The sequence below is a fragment of the Lichenostomus cassidix genome, chromosome 1 (assembly GCF_008360975.1).
Source record: "Lichenostomus cassidix isolate B80296 chromosome 1, HeHo_3.0, whole genome shotgun sequence".
Taxonomy (NCBI): domain Eukaryota; kingdom Metazoa; phylum Chordata; class Aves; order Passeriformes; family Meliphagidae; genus Lichenostomus; species Lichenostomus cassidix.
Window position 1 is genome coordinate 64,002,677 of NC_139479.1, and position 19,112 is coordinate 64,021,788.

The 19,112-nt window shown below is 39.7% G+C and overlaps 1 protein-coding gene across 1 annotated transcript; it reads right to left on the reverse strand.

The window, feature by feature from the left end:
* Nucleotides 1–9,579: 9,579 nt before the first annotated feature.
* On the reverse strand, nucleotides 9,580–19,045 carry NHLRC3 (NHL repeat containing 3). The gene is made up of 7 exons (XM_085060946.1): nucleotides 18,911–19,045; nucleotides 17,698–17,847; nucleotides 16,710–16,857; nucleotides 15,581–15,781; nucleotides 14,371–14,462; nucleotides 12,692–12,804; nucleotides 9,580–12,229 (listed from the first exon to the last, which is right to left on the reverse strand). The coding sequence occupies exons 1-7, from the start codon at nucleotides 18,956–18,958 to the stop codon at nucleotides 12,001–12,003; spliced, it is 981 nt and encodes a 326-aa protein (XP_084917072.1). The 5' UTR covers nucleotides 18,959–19,045; the 3' UTR covers nucleotides 9,580–12,000.
* Between the last annotated feature and the right edge of the window lie 67 nt (nucleotides 19,046–19,112).

The window sequence follows — 19,112 nt, forward strand, 5'->3', positions numbered from 1 at the left end:
CAGCAAAACTCAAGCTTCACTCTGCTCAGCAGCCTGGTGAGGATCTAGGTAACAGGTTTGTGTAAGTGCTATGTGGCTGTGCCTCCACTGTGCATAACTGCACTGTGTTGGTGTTTGGCAAGTGCCATCTGGTTTTCTTTTTCTTTCACAGTGTAATTCATCACCTCCACCCCCACAGATTCACACTGCAACTGCCTTTCTGCTTTCAAGACAATTTCAGCTGCACTGTGTTTTGATTTACTTTAGCTAAACCCAGCAGACACTACCATCAAATCATTCTCCTTTAGATTAAAAGTTATTTGATTTGCAAATTTTAGCAAGATATGACTACTCGTAAAATCTTAATTGATAAAGTATTAAGATGCTTGGAAGAGGAGAGGACTAACCATATTATAACTCTGCTTACCACAATCTAGGAAAGTACTCTGGAGAAGCATCTTAAGCACATTAAAACCCATCAAGATATATAAGCAGTAAGAGTAATAGTGAGCAATTAGAAGAGGTGTAGAGATGAAAACACCTATTGTAGCCCAGTACAGGAAATTAATAGTCCTTGCTGTGACTCAAATTACTATTTCTTTTAAAAAGACTAGAAGTATCTTTCATTAAAAACTAATTTTTGAATCTTACACTGTGAGAGGGGAGACTTGGCTTGTTCTATTTGTGGATCTGTGTACAGGCAAGGTCAGTTACATAAAATTTGAAGCTAAGAAGAAGCAAAATATAGAGCTGATTACAGAAGTTACAAAAACAAGTAACTGATAAACCAAGAAGAATGTTTTTCTTGTGGATTCTTGAGGCTTCCTGTGAAAAATTTTTTCACATACACTTAAGCACATACACTGTAAACACCATCGGACATAGCTGTAAGAAAAATTGTAAAGAGAGAATAAGATCCAAAGCAGCAGCCCACCTCTGGTGACAGGGATTATTTGCTTTCTCAGTAACACTGAAAGCCCACTTTGCACTGTAATTTTACGTTCTCCTCAGCTATGTCTTAGGGATCACTTTACACAACTGATATTTTCATTGAGTGGCATTGTGTATCAAGGTATTGTAAACTGCAAACAGGTTTACCAGGTTAAAGGGACATTGTCAGAAAACAATACTGTACATGCACATATGCACATTAAATACCTTATTAAATCTACTAACCCAAGCAGGCAGAAGCCTAGGAAGTGTCACAGTTAATACTGTCTGTGTAACTCTAAATCTGTCCTTTCCCCACATGCAATGTGGGCTACAATCTTTAATGACATAATAACCAATTTATTTTCTCCCCAGGGGCTCCTGTCTCATTCAGTGTCCTCTGCTGGGTGGTCCTCCATCAGCTTCCTGTTCCTTGGACGTCTCCAGGCTTACTGCACAGCCAAACATCCACATATTTTCCACAGGAATAACAAGTGGAAGTTATCTCATGCAGAGGACATGAACTTTGCTGAATTTAAAGCCTTATTTAGTAGGAAGGCATTAGAGCTTTGGCCTGTTTTAAAATTCTTTTTAATAAGTGGAAAACAATATACTTTCTTAGGAGTCACTTTTAAGTCTGATTTAAGCAGAAGATAAAGCAAATGCATTGCATGGATGACTTCAGCCTGAATAGTTTAACTTCATAGGTCAAAAGTAAATAAAACCAGTGTCTAATAAAGCCAAATGTTGGAAAGTTTCAGCTGGTTGATATGACTGGCTTTACCAATCACTCAGCTGGGAGTTTCCTCAGCAGCCTTGTTGAAGAAGAGGAACAGGATACCAGAGCATGGGGTCTAAGACCAGATGCCAAGTAAAACAACTGCAAAAAAACCAAAAGGGAGATGTGTCCAGGGCTGGTTCTGTTCTCTCTTCCCTTCTGTCCCCTTGGTGTGGTCTGTGGGTAAGAGCATTGCTGCAAAGCAAAAGCCACCCTTGTTGGGCACCTGGGGACCTCTCCAGGCTGGAGGAGGAGTGGTCAGCTTCCCTTTTTTGTTTCATTCCCTTCCTCTGGGGAGCAAGCAAGAAAGCAAAAAATAAGGGACCAAGAAGAGGCTCCAGGTTTGCTTCTGCCCACTTAGAAAACAAAGGCCAGGCAATTAAACCAACTGCAGCAACTAAAATAATCTTATCCCAGGATAAGAATTAGGAATGAAATAACCAAATTCCATTTGTCCCACCATTTCTGGGTTGCCAGTTTTGCTTCAATTTTACCCTTCATCCCTCCCTCACTGCATCTGATTATCTGTAAAAAAGGCTAATAAATTCTCTGCTGAATTTAAAAAAGCAGCAGTATTTGCATTTTGAACACCCAGCCGTGCAGGATTCAGCCCATTTAATTATTACGCTTCAGAGGATGTTCCCAGTTTTGTCACTCACCCTCACTGAGGAGGCACAGGCTAGCGAGGGGTGAGCAGTGGGATGACCTGTCTTTCAGTCTGCTGGTGTTTATTTAAATGTTACCAATTGCCATTCCTGATTTGGAGCCTAATTTGCACTTCAGATTTGAGGCTGCTGTGCTAGGGATACCTCTATCCTGGTGCTAGCTCTTTAAACATGTGCACTGATAACCACGTTTAATTTGACTAGGCTTGCATACATCTTTGTCTAAGAAAAAGGATTCATTTCCAGCCTGTGTTGTGGACTTGTATTTCCATTAAATACCACTTAATTTTTGAATGTTTTGTTTACTTGTATTCACCTCTAACCACATTGCAGTTAAAATCTTCCATGGGTTAACAGGTATGTTTATGACAAAACTTTTTAGAAGGTTCTCAAAATTTCCTCTTTATTAGTTTTCCCACTGTTTCATTATCTGCAATGTGCTTATGTCAAGGTTTCTTGGCAATGTGCAGGCTTTTATCTCATGTATTGTGCAGTGCCAAGTGCTGTTTCTTTTTTCTTTTGCAATAACACAGGGTTTGAGATTTTTAGATCACGCTGCAAATGTTTCTTCTCTGATAAAGATTTTGGGTCAAGCAGCTATTATTTCTTTCTTATCCCAGCTGAAATTTCTCCCAAGCAGAAGAGTGAGAACTGATCATGTAATAAAATCCACTAAAACTCGTACACTGCAATTAATGCAGTAAGTTAGGCTGGTGCAATAGCATTGCTGGGGACACCTGAGCTGACCTAATGGATCCCTCACACCAAACCAGACCTCCTTTTGAAAGCATGGAGGCTTCAGATTGTCTTACTGAATTATATATTGCTTTTCTTTAACAACAGCCCATTTCCTTGGGGAAGGCCTCCAGGGCAAGGGCTGTCTCTGTACAGAGCAAACACAGCAGGGAACTACTGCTGATACTGGGTGGATTAGGCAGTTTCATTATAGAAGCATTTGCTACCCTTCTTTTCTCCCAGCATGTCTTGGACCCAGACTAGATCAATAAAAATTAAATTAAAATAACATACATATGTATGAAGGTTAGATTACATATACTGCACCTGCTGTATACCTCTCCTGACATATTACCTGTATACCAGAGTGTGTGTGTTCGTGTTTAGGATACACACAATATGCAATCCATACAATCTGAAATTTCTTAGATCATCTTGAGCAAGTTGAAATTTGTTGGAGAAGGTGATATCTTTTATTATATCTATGAGCAAATTTATTAAAAAAAAAGTTACCCAAAGTTACCCAAGCATTTCATACTTTCAAATGCTTGTCCCCTGTTTCAAATTGCCACAATTGGGCTAACAAGAAATTTTTTTTCCTTGCAAAAGTTGTGTCTGCAGATCATTACAGGTTTTACATCAGGAGTGTGATTGCTTCCCCTGTGGGAGAAGGAAGGTGCTGCTCAGAGAGCAGCCATCCTGACTGAAGGCCCCTCCAGTGCCATATGGAACAGGAAAGGCACAGGGAGAAGCCAGTGTGGCACACCAGACCTTATATGACTCCTCTGCAGAGCTGCATGGCTTTCATAGCACCTGGCAATCTTCCTAGGACTGCCTGGTGGTGGCCAGCTCTGCTTTATAGGTGGCCTCTCCTAGACTGCCAGCAAATCTGCCTTTTCAGATAAGCTGCATCTTTCTTAACAATGCTTGGTTTAAAAAAATGAGACTTTCTTTAACATAAGCACTCCAGCGCTGTCAGGGCTTCCTGATGTGCAATCCATCCTCCTCTCCTGTGCACTGCTGGGGAGCTGTGTGCAGGGATGATGACTTGTGCCCTGCCAAAACCTGTGTGAGGATGGAGAAACTACCAGAAAGCAACAGGACAGAGAGAAGGTAAGTATGTGATGGGAGCTGTCTGTGGCATCCCTCTGCAGCTGGGTGAGCTCTGGAGGTAGAGCCACATGGGTCAGCTGGGGAAACACCCTCAGACATATCTACAAGGAAAACAGCAATTTGATTCTATTAATATTAACAGTTTAAAAGATGTTTGATATAAGATAAAATCAGATAAAAGATGTTTGATAAATATTGTTTGTGGCCTGTATTTCCTCCTGACTCAACTGTCTATGAGAAAGAAGGAAAGCCATGACAAGGAGATTGGGCAAAATGAAATTCAGGGGTTCTCTGCTGAACCATGCATCCCTGTAAGAACACTGATAAGCACTTTCAAATCAATTGAAACGTACTTAAAAGTTATCACAAATAAATTTTTAACTCCTCCAGCTTGCTGTCTGTCTTATGGATGATTCAAACTGACTTGCTTTCTGTTCTCATCTGGTAGCATCATCCATCACAAAGCCCTGTTAAGGCAACAGCTTGGAGGCAAATCGTGGCAGTCCTTAGTTATAGTAAAATCTCCTGCTCTTATAACAATTTTCTAATTTTCATTACTAAAAGCTCTGAAATTAGACTGGACATTAAATAAAATGGGTAAAGCCTTATTACAGAGATAGTGTGGACTCTGCTAAGTAGAATCCCTCCCCTCTCCTCCCCCCTGACCTCCAGGTCCCCTCCTCAAATGATTAAAGACATATTTCCACTGTCAGATTTATACACATGTTGAAGAACATGCCTCTGATTCCTTTCTCTTTTACAGCATCCCTGTAGTGACAATTATGGGTATTTATATATGCCATGAACACTGCAGTGGGAGGCTCCATTTGGGAGCCAGGAGTCATGTCCTGCCTGCTTGTTCCAGCTACACCAATGCACATGAGATAAACCAGCACAACCATCATCATTGTGTCTTGGCTGGAAATCAGTAAAACATTGAAAGAGCACCTTCATTGGAATTCCAACATTTTTCAAGTGATCCAATCTTTGAACAAAAGTTAGCTTGTGCTACCTTGTGTTTGTGTCAGACCATGGGTGATGGTGTGTTACAAAAAAACCCAGTATTTTTTTATATTTTAGCACCTGATGCAGAGAGTATAGTGCTTTTCATCTTTGGGATAATGGACAGGTGGCACAGACAGCCAGAGCATGACCCTTGGAAGGAACATCAAAGGTGATCAGACTGGAGTAAGGGCAGCTCTGACCTCCTTGCTGAAACTTTTGATTTTTGGTAAGATGAATTAACTGACTTTACGACTGTATGTCCTATTCATAAGGTTAGAAGCTTAGATATTTGCAAACTCTTACCTTCCTTTCAAGCTAACCTCTCCTGCATGACAGACACCATGTCTCTGCCCATCTGTATCCTCCACCCCACTGTGGCATGCCAGCAGACTGAATGTCCTCACCGAGTTCTGAGACCAAACCATTTTACAGCAGCAGCTACAGGGGAAAAAGGCATGTTCACACAGAGGCCTTGCTGATGAAATGCTGATGATACCCCACACAGTAGCTGGATACAGCCAGGGATTTCTAGCAGACTTTTGTTACCCTGCTCTACTGTTTCTACTTCTGCTGTAGGCTTCCTGAGGTTGGAAGGGGGAAGAAGAGGCAGAATTGCTTGTACTATTCCAAATGAGCATGCACTAGGAATTCACATAACTGTATTGCAAAGCTTTCTGTTTGATCAGCTGGTACTTTCTTACTACCACCCATTATTCTCTTTGTTTCCTGACTGCTGCTGAGTTTGGAAGCTGGTATTTTCACAGAATCATCCTTTATGAGCTGGAATCGCTTCCAGAATGGCAATATTTATTAAAGCTGTCACAGTGTGTAAAATTGGACTTATTTTTACTAATTATACCTGGTTTTACATTTATCAATGTTGTATTTCTTTTTCTATTTTATTGCCCAGTCATTCAATCTCATTATATCCTTCTGCAACTCTTTGCAGCTTTTGTTTTTATTTTCAAGCCTGAGTAGCTTAGTTTTGTCAGTAAATTCTGTCCCTGACTTCCCAAACTCATTTCCAGAACATTTATCAATACATTGACCAGCACAGAACATTTTTAACTTAATTTATAATATTTTAATTAGTCTTCAATAATTATCCCTTCCCTTTTCATTCCAAACAATTGGACACTTGACATGACATGTTGCTAAAAGCCCAAACCTAATTAGCCAGATCATCCTGACATACATACAGGTCTTCCAAAGACCTGTAATAGATTCCATGGTTGTGTATCCAATACATCTACTCTTTCATTATGGTTTATATCAATTGGCAAGGTAAAGTCATCAATTCTTTTGAACTCTATAGAAATCCCACACACAGGTGTGTGTGTGTGGGGGGTGTGTGTGTGTGTGTGTGTTGAAGGGTTTTTTTTCTTCCTTTGAACCATATTTGCCATTTTTTCTCTCCTCTTATACTAAAGCAGTTCTAAGCACAAGTTAGTATTTCAGAAATCTCCTGAAAATACTTAATGATCTTAATGAACTGACCACCTGCTAGTAACTTATCAGATTGTTATTTACTGACACTTAAATGCTGCCAGATCTTCTGATTAGGACCTGTCAAAAAAAGTTAACAGCATGTAAAGCTAAAAAACTCTGTATCTATTCTGGTCTATTCTTCCACCTTTACACCTTGACCATGTAGTCACTCAAATTCTTTGACAACTGTCAGAGACAGTAGTGTGCTGAGAGCTGGTAGCAGGAATAAATTCAGCCTCATCAAATCACGGGGAGTTAGGTTTAGTGCTGGCATTTCTAATACCCAGACTTCCTGTCACACAGTAAACATTCTTCTGGATTTGTTTGTTTTTATTAAAAAGTGCTATGAAAACATTTTGAAATTAAAGTCTTATCAGTTTTCCATTGCAAGTCAAATTTTCCAATCTATACAGTTTAGACAAGGAGCAGAGCAAGAGATGACTCAGTCATCATCTGTAAATGACTCCAAGGGTGCTAAGAAAAAAAAAGTCATATTAAATCTCTAAACTACCTGAAAACAGGATGTTGAAGACAAATTAATCCAGACTAAATATAAAGCCTCCCCTTCATAATGATGTTTATTGACTACTAGGAAGAATTTAAATATATAGACTTTAGTTATTCAAGAGGTTTTACAAGTCTTGCTTGCAAGAGACCCCACCATAGCTGAGATGGAATTACCAGGCTTATTCGTGTTGTACCCAGGCAGTATTTTTCACCTGTTTTGCAGATCCAGTTACACAATTACATGTGGTTTCTTCAGACTCATAACATGTGATACTATGATAAAGTATGTCTATCCAATATCTCATTTGTATCAGTGTTACTTTGGCTTTAATACAGTAACAAATCATCCTGTGTGCATAAATTACTATGCTCCTGCTTTAAAATTTCATATAAGCAACATGATTTTGATGTTTTATGAACACTGAAAAACTCCAGTATTTTGAATCATTTACCTGAAGAAAAATCTGTGTTCTAACTTTTTTATGGCAGCTGCTGGAAAATACAATTTTGCAGATGCAGTCTCCCAAGGGAGTAGAATAAAATAGTAATACAAAACCAGAACAAGATTTTTTAAACAAAGGCTGAGAAAAGAGAGGCAGAATAAAATTGGTGAACGACATTAAGTAAGCTTAGCTCTAATCTCACTCAGGGTCACCTCTGTAGGGAAATATACTGGCATCGCTCTCTTGCTATAATTATGCTGCTACAGTTATACTATTATAAATTATGATGTTTCCAAAGCAACGTAGCAGTAGTAAATCTATTGAAACCAGGGGTGTAAGGACTACAAGAATCAATTCACCATATCCAGTTGTCTCTGGACACTGAATTACTGATTTCTTTCCTAGGAAAATCCATGGAAATAAAAGATGGACATAAATCCAGTAATCAGCCAAAATTACTATGATTCTATGATCAGCTTATGCTTACAGCAGTCTGTTTTGAAAAGAGAAAGGAAGTCTGGAGCAATTAATTATCTTTGTTGACTTGGTGAAAACGTTGAGGAAGCACCAGCTGTTAGGTCTGTCTTCACGCTGAGTGCACCAAGCATCAGCAGGGGTTTGGTGCCCTCTTACGTTGGATACAGGCAACTTGAGTGATGGCAAACACACTTCGGGGTGACAGATCGCTTGAGAAGGCTCCTCAGGATACCGCTTGTTAAGAAAGTAAGTGCCAGCTAGATATGTGACTACTCAATGCTTCAGAAAGGTTAATAACCACTGTAAGGCAGCCAGCTTACTCACAGAGGCAGTGAATGTAAAGTAACAGACACACAGATATACTTTTGTGCCTCCCCCTTCAATTTTTGAGGTCTGCAGCCTCACTACACTGATCTCACATACCAAAAACATGACTCAGGCTTTTTTTGTTTTGGCCAAATATTGTTGATGAATTTCTGACTGTGAGAACACAAACACACACAAAAAAAGGCTGTTAAGCATCACAAAAGAACTCATGAATAATGAGGTACTGCCACAGGTTCCCTAATGAAGTTGTAGATGCCCTGTCCCTGGAAGTGCTCAAGGCCAGGCTGGGTGATCTGAGCAACCTGATCAAGTGGAAGTTTCCCTGCCCACAGCACAGGACTTAAAACCAGATGATCTTGAAAGTGTTTTCCAACCCAAACCATTCTACGATTCTATGAAGAGAAACGACTGTGTGATCTGGTCTTACCTCCTGGAAACATCATCCAGTTAATCTAGTATCAATAAAGGATCAATTAAAAAAAAAAGGTATGCAGAATTTGAGAAATCAAAAATAGAGGGTATTTCTATTTCCATTACTTGCATATTCCAGTGATTACTGCTCACACTTAAAAGCTGGCACTTAGTACCTAAAATTAGATTTCTGAGCAGTTCTAGCCATCACCTTAGGTTTCTCTCTTGTCTAGTTAACACTGCAGTATGGTACCTTTCTTCTTGTGCAAGTATTTCTAATCCATAGAGAACCCTTCTCAATCTTCTAAAAACTAGACAGACTGCTCAGCAAATCTTTTCTAAAAATAAAACCTGATTTGGTATAAGATGTGTTTTGTTAGTTTCTTTTTAATTTCCCTATTAGCATCTTAAAGGTATACAGTTTAAATACTTTTTAAAACTTGGCACTTATGTAACTCATCATCCTATTTTACTAATTACTCAGAGGGAAACATATGAGAGATATTTATGTGTCTGTTTTGATACATAAATTAGAATGCAAAAGAGATTGGCCACAGAAATAGTGATGTATAAAGATAACATGGAATTTTAGTTTCCATTTAAATGTTGGTATCAGAAATTATTAAATACTTTATTTAAGTACCAAGGGCCCTGTATTTAGAAGAGTAATCCATTACAATGGCATGTATTTATTTTAGTACAGAAATAAAGCACCCAAAACTTTAATAATGGGAGATTCTCAATTTATTTTATCAAATTCTCCTACAATGCATATTTTCAGAAATCAGTTTCAAAATTATACGTAAGAAAACATTCAGAGAATTAGCAAATTAGTGGACAAAATCACTTTTTCAGTCTGGTCATAGAAACAAAATAGAATCTAAGCATCTCATATTTGTTAATAATAAGCATCCCTTATCCCTTGTTATCACAGATACACAAATGCCTACTGGCAAGGCACATTTTGTCACCTTGGCCTATTTCAGTAAAGCCAGACAAATCTGGATGAATGCTCCCCATTCCTTGGGGCTGCAAAAGCTCATGAAAAAGAGAGTTGAGAGCAGATCCATGCAGCAAACAGAAACTTGTACAAGTTATTTGTCAACATCCAAAAGTGCACTATATTGCTTCACTGAACACAGAAACATGTTCCCAGAGAGCTTTGAGCTCTATTTCCAACTGGATGTGACAAAGGAAAAATAAATAAGGAGAGGATGTGCTGAAAAAAGATGGATATGCCTGGACTCCCCTACACCAAGATATGCTCAAATACCATGATATTACAGTAAAATTTTATAAAATAAATCCACATTTTGTCGATAAGAAATAGCTAAATTGCACATAGAGCAGAGATCCCTGAGCTAGTCAAAAACTAGTGAGAAATGCCACACAACACATTGTGGACATATCCACATAGGTCTAGAGGAACTACTGCTACATTTTCAGTAAATAAATATTGCTTACTAGCTCCCACTCAAGACCACATGAGTGATGGACCATCTTTGCTAGTGTATAACCTTGAAGTTCTGCTTCTAAGGCTTGAGTGAGGACAGGCCCAGGTGTGATCTGGTTTTATTAGTGTGGATGTAGCCAACAATAAACAATTCACATTTAGTGCATTAATCTCAAATAGTACTGAAATCAGGCAACCAGGCTCCACAGCTGAGCTGCTTTCTAGAGAAAGTATGAATCTGACTTTTCTGGACAGATTTTTCATCTGCTGACTCACAAATTTGTGATCATAGGTTGAAACCTACCAAATTAAGTAGCATTTGCTTTTGATAATGTTCACTGAAATGGGTTATTTCTGATCAGTACAATTCTGTTTCCTATATTCCCTTTCTTAAAAAAGTAGAAAAAAATCGCCTCTCTTAGCTGGTAATTAGCATTAAAATAATCCACACAGTAGAATAAGTGTGCGGAAGCAGCAAAAATCCTCTCAAATGTTTTGAAGAGCTAGAAAATATGGAATGTAGATTCACAGTTTTACCATGGCAATCAGTTATCCACTGTCTCATTTCTGCCATGCCATCTTCCCCATACCCAGCTCCCTCTATGCTACAAAGTGAACTTAAAATTTTGTAACAACATGTAAAGAAAGCAGAACCATTCTGGTCTGGGAATGGAGAGGCAGGATTTTTTAGGACAGAGCTTAGAGACATCTGCTATAATATAGTGTAAGAAACTTAACTCTAGACTTTAATGGAGTTGATGAAGTCTGAGTTCTGGAAATAAATTAAAACAGATGCTTTGCTGTTAACTGACAGAGTTTCAATTAAATCGGATGAAAATCATATGTCTCCCAGCAGTCCCTATTGCTGATTAAGACTTTCCTAGCAAATTGCATTTGTTTTTCTTGAGGAACTTACATGACTTGAACTTCAATATGTTCCACTATGAAATCTTATGGAACAGAAAGCTCATGCTGATACAAATCAAATAAGGTTAAGAACTGATTTAGTTAAGAATCAGTACTTGGCTGCTGTGCACATACTTTTAATTTAGTTTGAAGTGTCTAATATCAATTTAGCTCAAGCTTATTACAGACTTTATCACTTTAGCTAGAGCTGAAGACAGATTTCAATACTTATGTCATTAACCACCTAAGGCAGATGCCAGTGTCAGTACTGACACCAATATCCAGCAGCATCTAATTTAACATTGAGAGACATCCTTGTATTCTGTGTTGGACAGTATCAGCAAACCATCCAAAAAACAAAGTGAAGAAACATTGAAATGAAGTGCTCTTCTCCCAGGAAATAATTTAGAGAACTTCTTTCAGACAGTTCTGACCATTTAACAACACGCAGAGGCTAAGTAGAGGAGCACCAGGTTGACCCTATACATTTAAGATCAATGGCTGTGTTTGTAGAGTTTTATATAATAAAATTAAAATGCTTATCATTTTACAATTGCAACTAAAGTGAAAGCCATAGCATTACCAAAGTAAATAACAGCTCAAGAGCAAGTATTTCTCCTGAATTCCTGGACAGCTAGGACAGAGTCTTAGCTCTAGAGTTCTGGGATCACTTGTGCAGTTCTGTGCTTGTCTAAGGAAACACAAGCTACAGAGAACTCAAAGAAATGTGATCATAGGTCTTACATGTCACACAGCTAGTGCCACAGCAGTTGTGGGAAACCATCAGCTTATGGGTACATATTTTTGTACTTGCTGGGCTCCAATCTCTGCAACATAGACTGCTCCGCTCTTCACATCTACATCCACAAGGTGTGGCTTGGTTTCATCAGCCAGCTGGACACTGTGGACCATAACACAGTCCCCAATGGCACCAACTGGAGGTGCTGCCAAGATTGCCAACCGGTTGATATTCAGCTGAGCTACTATCAGGTATTTGTAATCGGCAGTAAACCTGTGAAAGACAAGCACATTTTTAAACTATGAACTCCACGTGACATCTCATTTTAACACAAACAAGACCTCTTCAATAGTCACAGACAAAATACAATGTAACATTGAGAATTAACTTGTAAGCCTTGTTCTTCATATGGCTGTGCTTGAGACACATTATGCTACCGCAAACACATTCAAGAAAATCTTCCTTCCGGTAAAAGCTGCAACAGTAAGTTTAATAACATAACAATTTTCAAGTGAAGCTCTCAGTCCTGCATTCAAATCCACCAGGTTTGTTATAAAGTCAGGATTTCCCTGTCAAGATGCAACTGTGCAGATCTTTGCATATGTTAAGATACCCAGCACCTTATTAAACTAGTTAACTCCTTGTCATCAGGCATTAAATATCAACATTTTAATTCACCAGTAAGAGTACACCTCATTTATGCAATTGCATGCTTCTAGAACTGTTCAACAATACCTGACAGAGTAGGGTCCATCTTCTGAAAAACAGCCGCTCCAAGACCCAAGCCATTCTCCTGTGACTTTATCAAAAACCTGTATTCTCTTGTTACCTCTGTCTGCAACCCATACCTGTTAAAAAGAAAAAACATGGCTGTGAACAAATAGAACAAATTAAATGCATTTTTTTCTTATAAGAGCAAAGTTCCCTGTAGTAAAAATGGAAGAATGTACCCTGGAAGAATAAGTATCTCCCCATCCAAAACTAAATCAGTAGATCTGACTTCCAGATATAAACCAAAACTGACCTGCAGTTAACATACACAAATTATTTCATACTACTTTAACAGAGAAAACAGTGTCTTCATTTTTGTGGCTATGATATGGATATATCTGACAGGATTTTTATCCCCACAGTGAAGACATATTCCCACCTATTAAATTCTGAAGATCTGTCTAAAGGTCTGTCACCTGCATTTTTTTTTCCAATAGTAGTCTCATTTCATTATCATGATCTGCAAACACTTTTGATATGCCTAATACTACTACAAATATACAGCAATTTAAACACTTAAGAGCATGTTTAGCTTGTTTTGTCTAAGCAGTTCTGTCTCTGTCCCACCCTGTGCTGAGTTCACAGACATTTCAAACTAGCAACACCACTGAACAGTTGCAATGAAGGCATTTTTTGTACAACAATCATTGAAGTTTTAGCTGTTGACAACTCATCAGTCTGGTAAGTAAACTTCCTGACTTTTCTGGAGTATCACCAAAAAGGAGCAATAAACATGACCTTAGATCTTTCATCACTATTTTTAAATGAAACATTACTACAGCATTCTCTTAAATTTCTTATGAATTACCAATTATTTTTCAACCTAAACTGATGATCAACATTATGTTGGCAATAAAATCATAACTCATCCCAGTCAGTGTCTTTGAATGAATAAACTCATAGTCACTCTGCAGCATAAAGTAACCATGTTCCTCCTGTTTTTTCTCCCACTCTGCCAATTTTGGCAGAGAATTGATTTTTATACACACTTCTTATTCTGATTCAGACAGCATCAGCAGAATTAGCTTCAACCAGTGGTGTTTTAGTGAAGCAATCTTATTTTCCCTGAAACAGATTAAGAAGACACTGCATAATTCCTCTCTAGGAGGGGCAGACCAAAAGCCAGACTACAAGTAATACCTGGCAGAAATAGACTCTTGGAATGCTTTGAGCAGCTTGTAAAATAGAGTAATGTCCATCTAGCAAGCTAGGTACCTTACTATGTAACTTAGCTAGAGCCTTACTATCACCTAAAGCTTATTTGGAGTTTCCAAATATGAAATTAAAGCCTCCTGAAAAAACAAAAGTGCTTTTATTTATTTATTTATTTATTTTATTTATTTAAAAGTGCTTTTATTTAACACAGTTCTCCTGTACCCTCACAACTGCAGGAGGAGCAGCCCGTTGTTGCATGGACACTGACAGTGTAAGTGGTCAGGATCCTTGAGTTAACCTTGGAATCTGCTGCTGCCATAGAACCTGCAGTATGAAACTTCAGCTCAGGACTATCACACTAAAAACTGTAACCCCATAAAGTGACACAGATTGCAACAGTTTAAATAAAAAATAAATACATTTTGTTTTGTTCAAATGCATAAACAAGTCTGTTGAAAGATGAAAAAAAAAATTCCATTATTCTTTACCCGTCCAAAAGCATCCACTGTGACACTGTGAGGAATCTTGAACTGACCAATTCCACTCCCATTTGTTCCAGTCAGCCATATCTCTTTGTAGTCTAAACAGTGAGCACCATGAAAAAGAAAAGTAAAAAAAACAGTAATAAAACAACAAATAAACCAGCTTTTAACTCTTGCAAAGTTATTTTGGGTAATGTGTAAAAGGTGTAAACTGTTTAAACACAGTACTCCTGATACATGAATGTGAGAAATAACATGACTAGCACAGAGACTACTGGATTGTTATTAGTGGTTTCAGGAATGATTACAGAAATGTAGCCACTAGTACATAAGAGCCATAGTCCAAAGTTCCGCCAAGCACTGAATTTAAAAAAAAAAAAAAAAAGGAGAAAAATATGTTGGCTGATTATGCTATTAGTTTCCTAAATTCATTTTTACACCTGTTATCTGGAAATTTTGAGTATTAACAGTTTACCACTTTGCAAACTAGGTATTAGGAAACTATCTGCTTTATGATAGTACAACAGAGAAACAGTAGCTCCTCCATTTATTCCAGCTGCGGTCATGTGCAGACTTCTCAGTGACTGCCCTAATTGAGGAGTATGAGCCAGCTAATTAGAATCACAGAACAATGTAAGTATGAGAGTCCTCCAGACACTGTCTGGTCCAACCTGCTCCTCAAGGCAGGGCTAGCCTTGATAACCAATCCAACTCTGAAGTTAGATCAGGCTGCCCATAACTCATCAGCTTTTGAGCATCTACAGGAATTGACAGTGCATACCATCTCTGGGCCACCCTGTCATTCACTGCCTGACCACCCTTACTCTGAATGTTTTGTAACAAAAATAAAAACTGGAATTCACCCCTCTTGCATTTTGTGCTCAGTGTTCCTCATTCTTCACTGCATATATCTAAGAAACATGTAGCCCTGTCTTCTCTTATAGCCTCCCTTTACTGATTTGAAGACAGCAATTAAAAGGTCCCTTAGCTTTCTTTCTTGGAGACTGAACAAAGTCACTCTCAGCCTCTTCTCCTGAATAATTAGGAGATTTCTCCTGAAGTGACAAGCAATAAATCAGGATCTGATTCAGTAAGGTCTTCAAACTAAAGTTAAATGATAGTTCTGCCTAGTACTTGCTTAGAGGTATTCCCAAGTCACGTTATTAAAAATCCAGTTTTCAGTGGTCAACCACTGCAACAGTTCATTTTTCCATACCATCGGACAGTTTGAGCAGTCTGTTGTTCATTCCTCCGTCTCCATCAACAACATAGATTTCTCCAGTTTCCTCCACAAAGATCTCTGCTGGTTGATCAAATTGCAGGGGAATCAAACTTGAACCAGCATTACCTGGTGTGCCCAAGACCTGCCTCAGTTTACCCAAAGGGCTATATTGTTTCACTGTGTGTCCGTATTTCCCTGAATTAAGGAAAAAAAAAGTGCAAAGACATCTTAACAAAACATAAGGTATTAAAACTGACTGCAGACATTAAAAAAGAAAATATGATACTCAGAAGTGATATTAATGCATCTAACAGACAAAATTCTACAGCGAGACTATGACAGGGTGTTAGTACATCCAAAGGCTATTGTTGCCTTTTTCACCTTGGAAAAGAAACTTGAGATAACTTTAGTCTAAGAGGTAATAGAAGAGCGGATCTTTATTGAGCTTCAGGGGCAGTTGTGGAAGAATATCTACAAAAGCCCACCCCCACAGGGGTGAATATAGCTTTATAGATTTTAGGAAATTAACGTAGTTGATAAAAAGAGCCAATTAGTACAAGTGCTGATGCAATTTTCCCCGGGTCAAGCCTCTTTTCAGAAGCCTCCTTCCCTTGCAATCAGCTGTACTTGTTTATAAAAATGTGTCTCAAAGACCTTGGTTCCCAGGGAGAACCAAGATAGGATAGCCTTGTAGTCTCCCAGGGTCAGAGCTCTGGAATGTGTTTGGTCTTTCTAGCTGGGGAAAAGGGTACGGAAAAGTACTGGGAAGGCTACAAATATGTACAAGAAAAAGGCAAAAATCATCCAGCATCACTATAAAAATATTCATCCATTGTATCAGGATTACTAAGTATAAGTATAGCCAGATTTCTTTCCCTGATACTTCTAGGCAGCAGGGAGGAGTGCTGACTGAGCTCAGCAGCTGTAAGCAGACACACAGAACAACTCATGAAGCTTCAGACTATTTTGTGCAGCACCTGAGAAGTTTGTTCATGGCAAGAAAAGCATTAATCTGTCTCACACTTCTTTGAGAGACTTAAATAAGTGAGTTGTTTTAAGCAAAATCTGCAGTACTGACATTTTCTTCCCCACCAAATATTTCTTATATCACCAGTGTGCATACCTGTTCCAACATCTGTGATCCATACTGAACTATCTATTGCAGTGTTCCATACAAAGATACCATGAGGCATTTCAACTGTCTCATTCCAGGAGTAAAGAAAATAGCCTTCTTCTGAGAATACCAGTACCTTTGGCACATTGTCTCCCCGCTGAAAAGGCAAAAAAAGTTCTAAAGAAAACATATCAAGTAAGTAATAATATTTTTTATTTTTTACAATTCCTCTTTGTGAAGTTTTGCAATGTTTCATGAATTGTAAGAATCTCCTGACATAATGTTCCGCTAGAACTCTTTTTCCAGCTAGAAAAGGAAAAAGAGAGAAGGGTCTAAATTTAGCATTAAAAGCTTTCCAGTCAGTCTAGACTTTCACCTTATTTCACAAAGAGCCCAGCTTTCAGAGCAGCCAAGTGCCTGCAGCTATCTTGGTCTTCATTTGGAGTTCTGATTTTATGTTCCTGCTGAAAAGCATAGCCAATATAATGGGCATGAAAAACTGCAACTGTGCTTATTAGCTGCATGGCACTCTAATACTTACACTGTGCTTTACAAGACATTCCCACCATGTCTCATGGAGAGAATGTCTTATCCATGGCCTAGAGATACTGGTACGTTGAGCTGGGTAGAGGAAATAAATTAACTCCAATTACTTTAACCAGTTTACTTTAACTTCTGCCTCAGAAACACATTTGATCTTACAGCTAAGGGAAGAAGCTGCTGTAACTCATTTAAGTTGGATCATACATTCATACCACAGAAATTTAATGCTTTAAAAAAAACCCCGAAAACAAATGTTGTGCCAGAACTGCTTTTATAAATAAATAAAGACATCTCTGCTTACATTTTTTCTGAGTTTGATACAATAATTATTCATACATATGTATAAATGTGTAAATGTATATATATAAACATATATATCCTAATCTTATCCACATGCTTTAATGGCAAAAACACTCAAGAACAACACAGAGAGAAACACAGTATTCCCACTCACTTGTCCTACATAGACCAAACCATGGAGAGAGTCAACAGCAACACAAAATGTTTGGCCAGTGAAATATTCTGGAGTTTTAGGCCAGCCTATGTCCAGCTTGTACATCTGTTGCTCTCCCCTCCAAGGAGAGGAGTAATTTGCTTTTAAAACCTGAAAACACAAAATATAGTAGTCAAATTCCATGAGGGTGGGATCAAAGGAAATAGTTAAAACATTAACTATGTGCTGAAGCATCAAAAATTCATTTATTCAATGTAAATTAACAAGACGGATAAACAGAAGCAGGCTTGCAGCTAGGGGTTTGGACTGCAAGTGGGAAAACTACAACAATCTGAAAACTATCTATTCAAGCACTGCAGATTGGGGTGCCCTGGAATTGGAAGGCAAAACACACACCCTGAAATTTCTTACACCAGAGTTGATGTTAATATCTGTCAGTCATTCTCCAAAATGAGGAAAATAGCGGAGAAGGTTCCAATTGCACCAGATTCAGTAGCCACTTCAAGATGTGAAAATAAGAAAAAAACTACTGGTCAAGAAAGAAAACTACACCGAGGAAATGAGGAAGTGTAAATGTGGAAGTGTCAGGAACAGTCAGACTCGGGTCAAGGGATACATTTTAAACGATAATGGAAAAAAATAATCTCCCACCTTCTTGTTCTATTTTTCCAGCACAAGAGTGGAAGCTAAGCATTGCTGCAAGATAAGCATTGAAACGCAGAGCTCAGTGTAGGGCTAAGAATTAACGCGGGTGACCCTGCGGGCCCACGGCCACCTGACATTCCTGTTCCTCGCCCTGCCGAGAGCAGGGACACAGTGATGACACCGAGCTGCAGACAGACAGGCTGGCCTACAGTGAAGGAAAGCCGACAGCAACCAAGCAAGGAGAAAACCCGGCACTATCGAGTGGGACATTATTCACCGACAGATTCTCTTCTCCTCGCCTGGGCGCAGCACAGCGCCTGGAGCCCCTGGCCGGTGCTGCCCCGCGCAGGCACTGTCTCGGCGGGGCTGCGAAGCCGCTCAGTGCCGCAGCCTCCGCCGGGAGCCCCGCAGCCACAAGCGGCGGGGGAAGCACCGAGAGCGAAGGGTCCCGGGGCGCTGCCCGCACCCCCGCCCCGCCAGCCCCCGCCCCAGCCCTCGCAGCCGGCCCTCCCCGCTGTCCGCCCGAACCGGAGGCCCTGGCACGAAGCCCCGGGCGGCCGGCGCGCACCTGGGAGCCGCCGAGCAGGGCCAGCAGGGCCAGCAGCGTCCCGGCCATGGCAGCCCGGGCGCCGCGGCCGCTCCCGCCTCCCGGGGGCCGGGCCGGTTGCCATAGCAGCCACGTGGCCGCCGCCCCTCCCACGTCGCCCCGGTGTCCGCTGCTCCCCTGGCCGTGCCGGGCCCGGGCGCGGCGGCGGCGGCGCGGGGGCGGA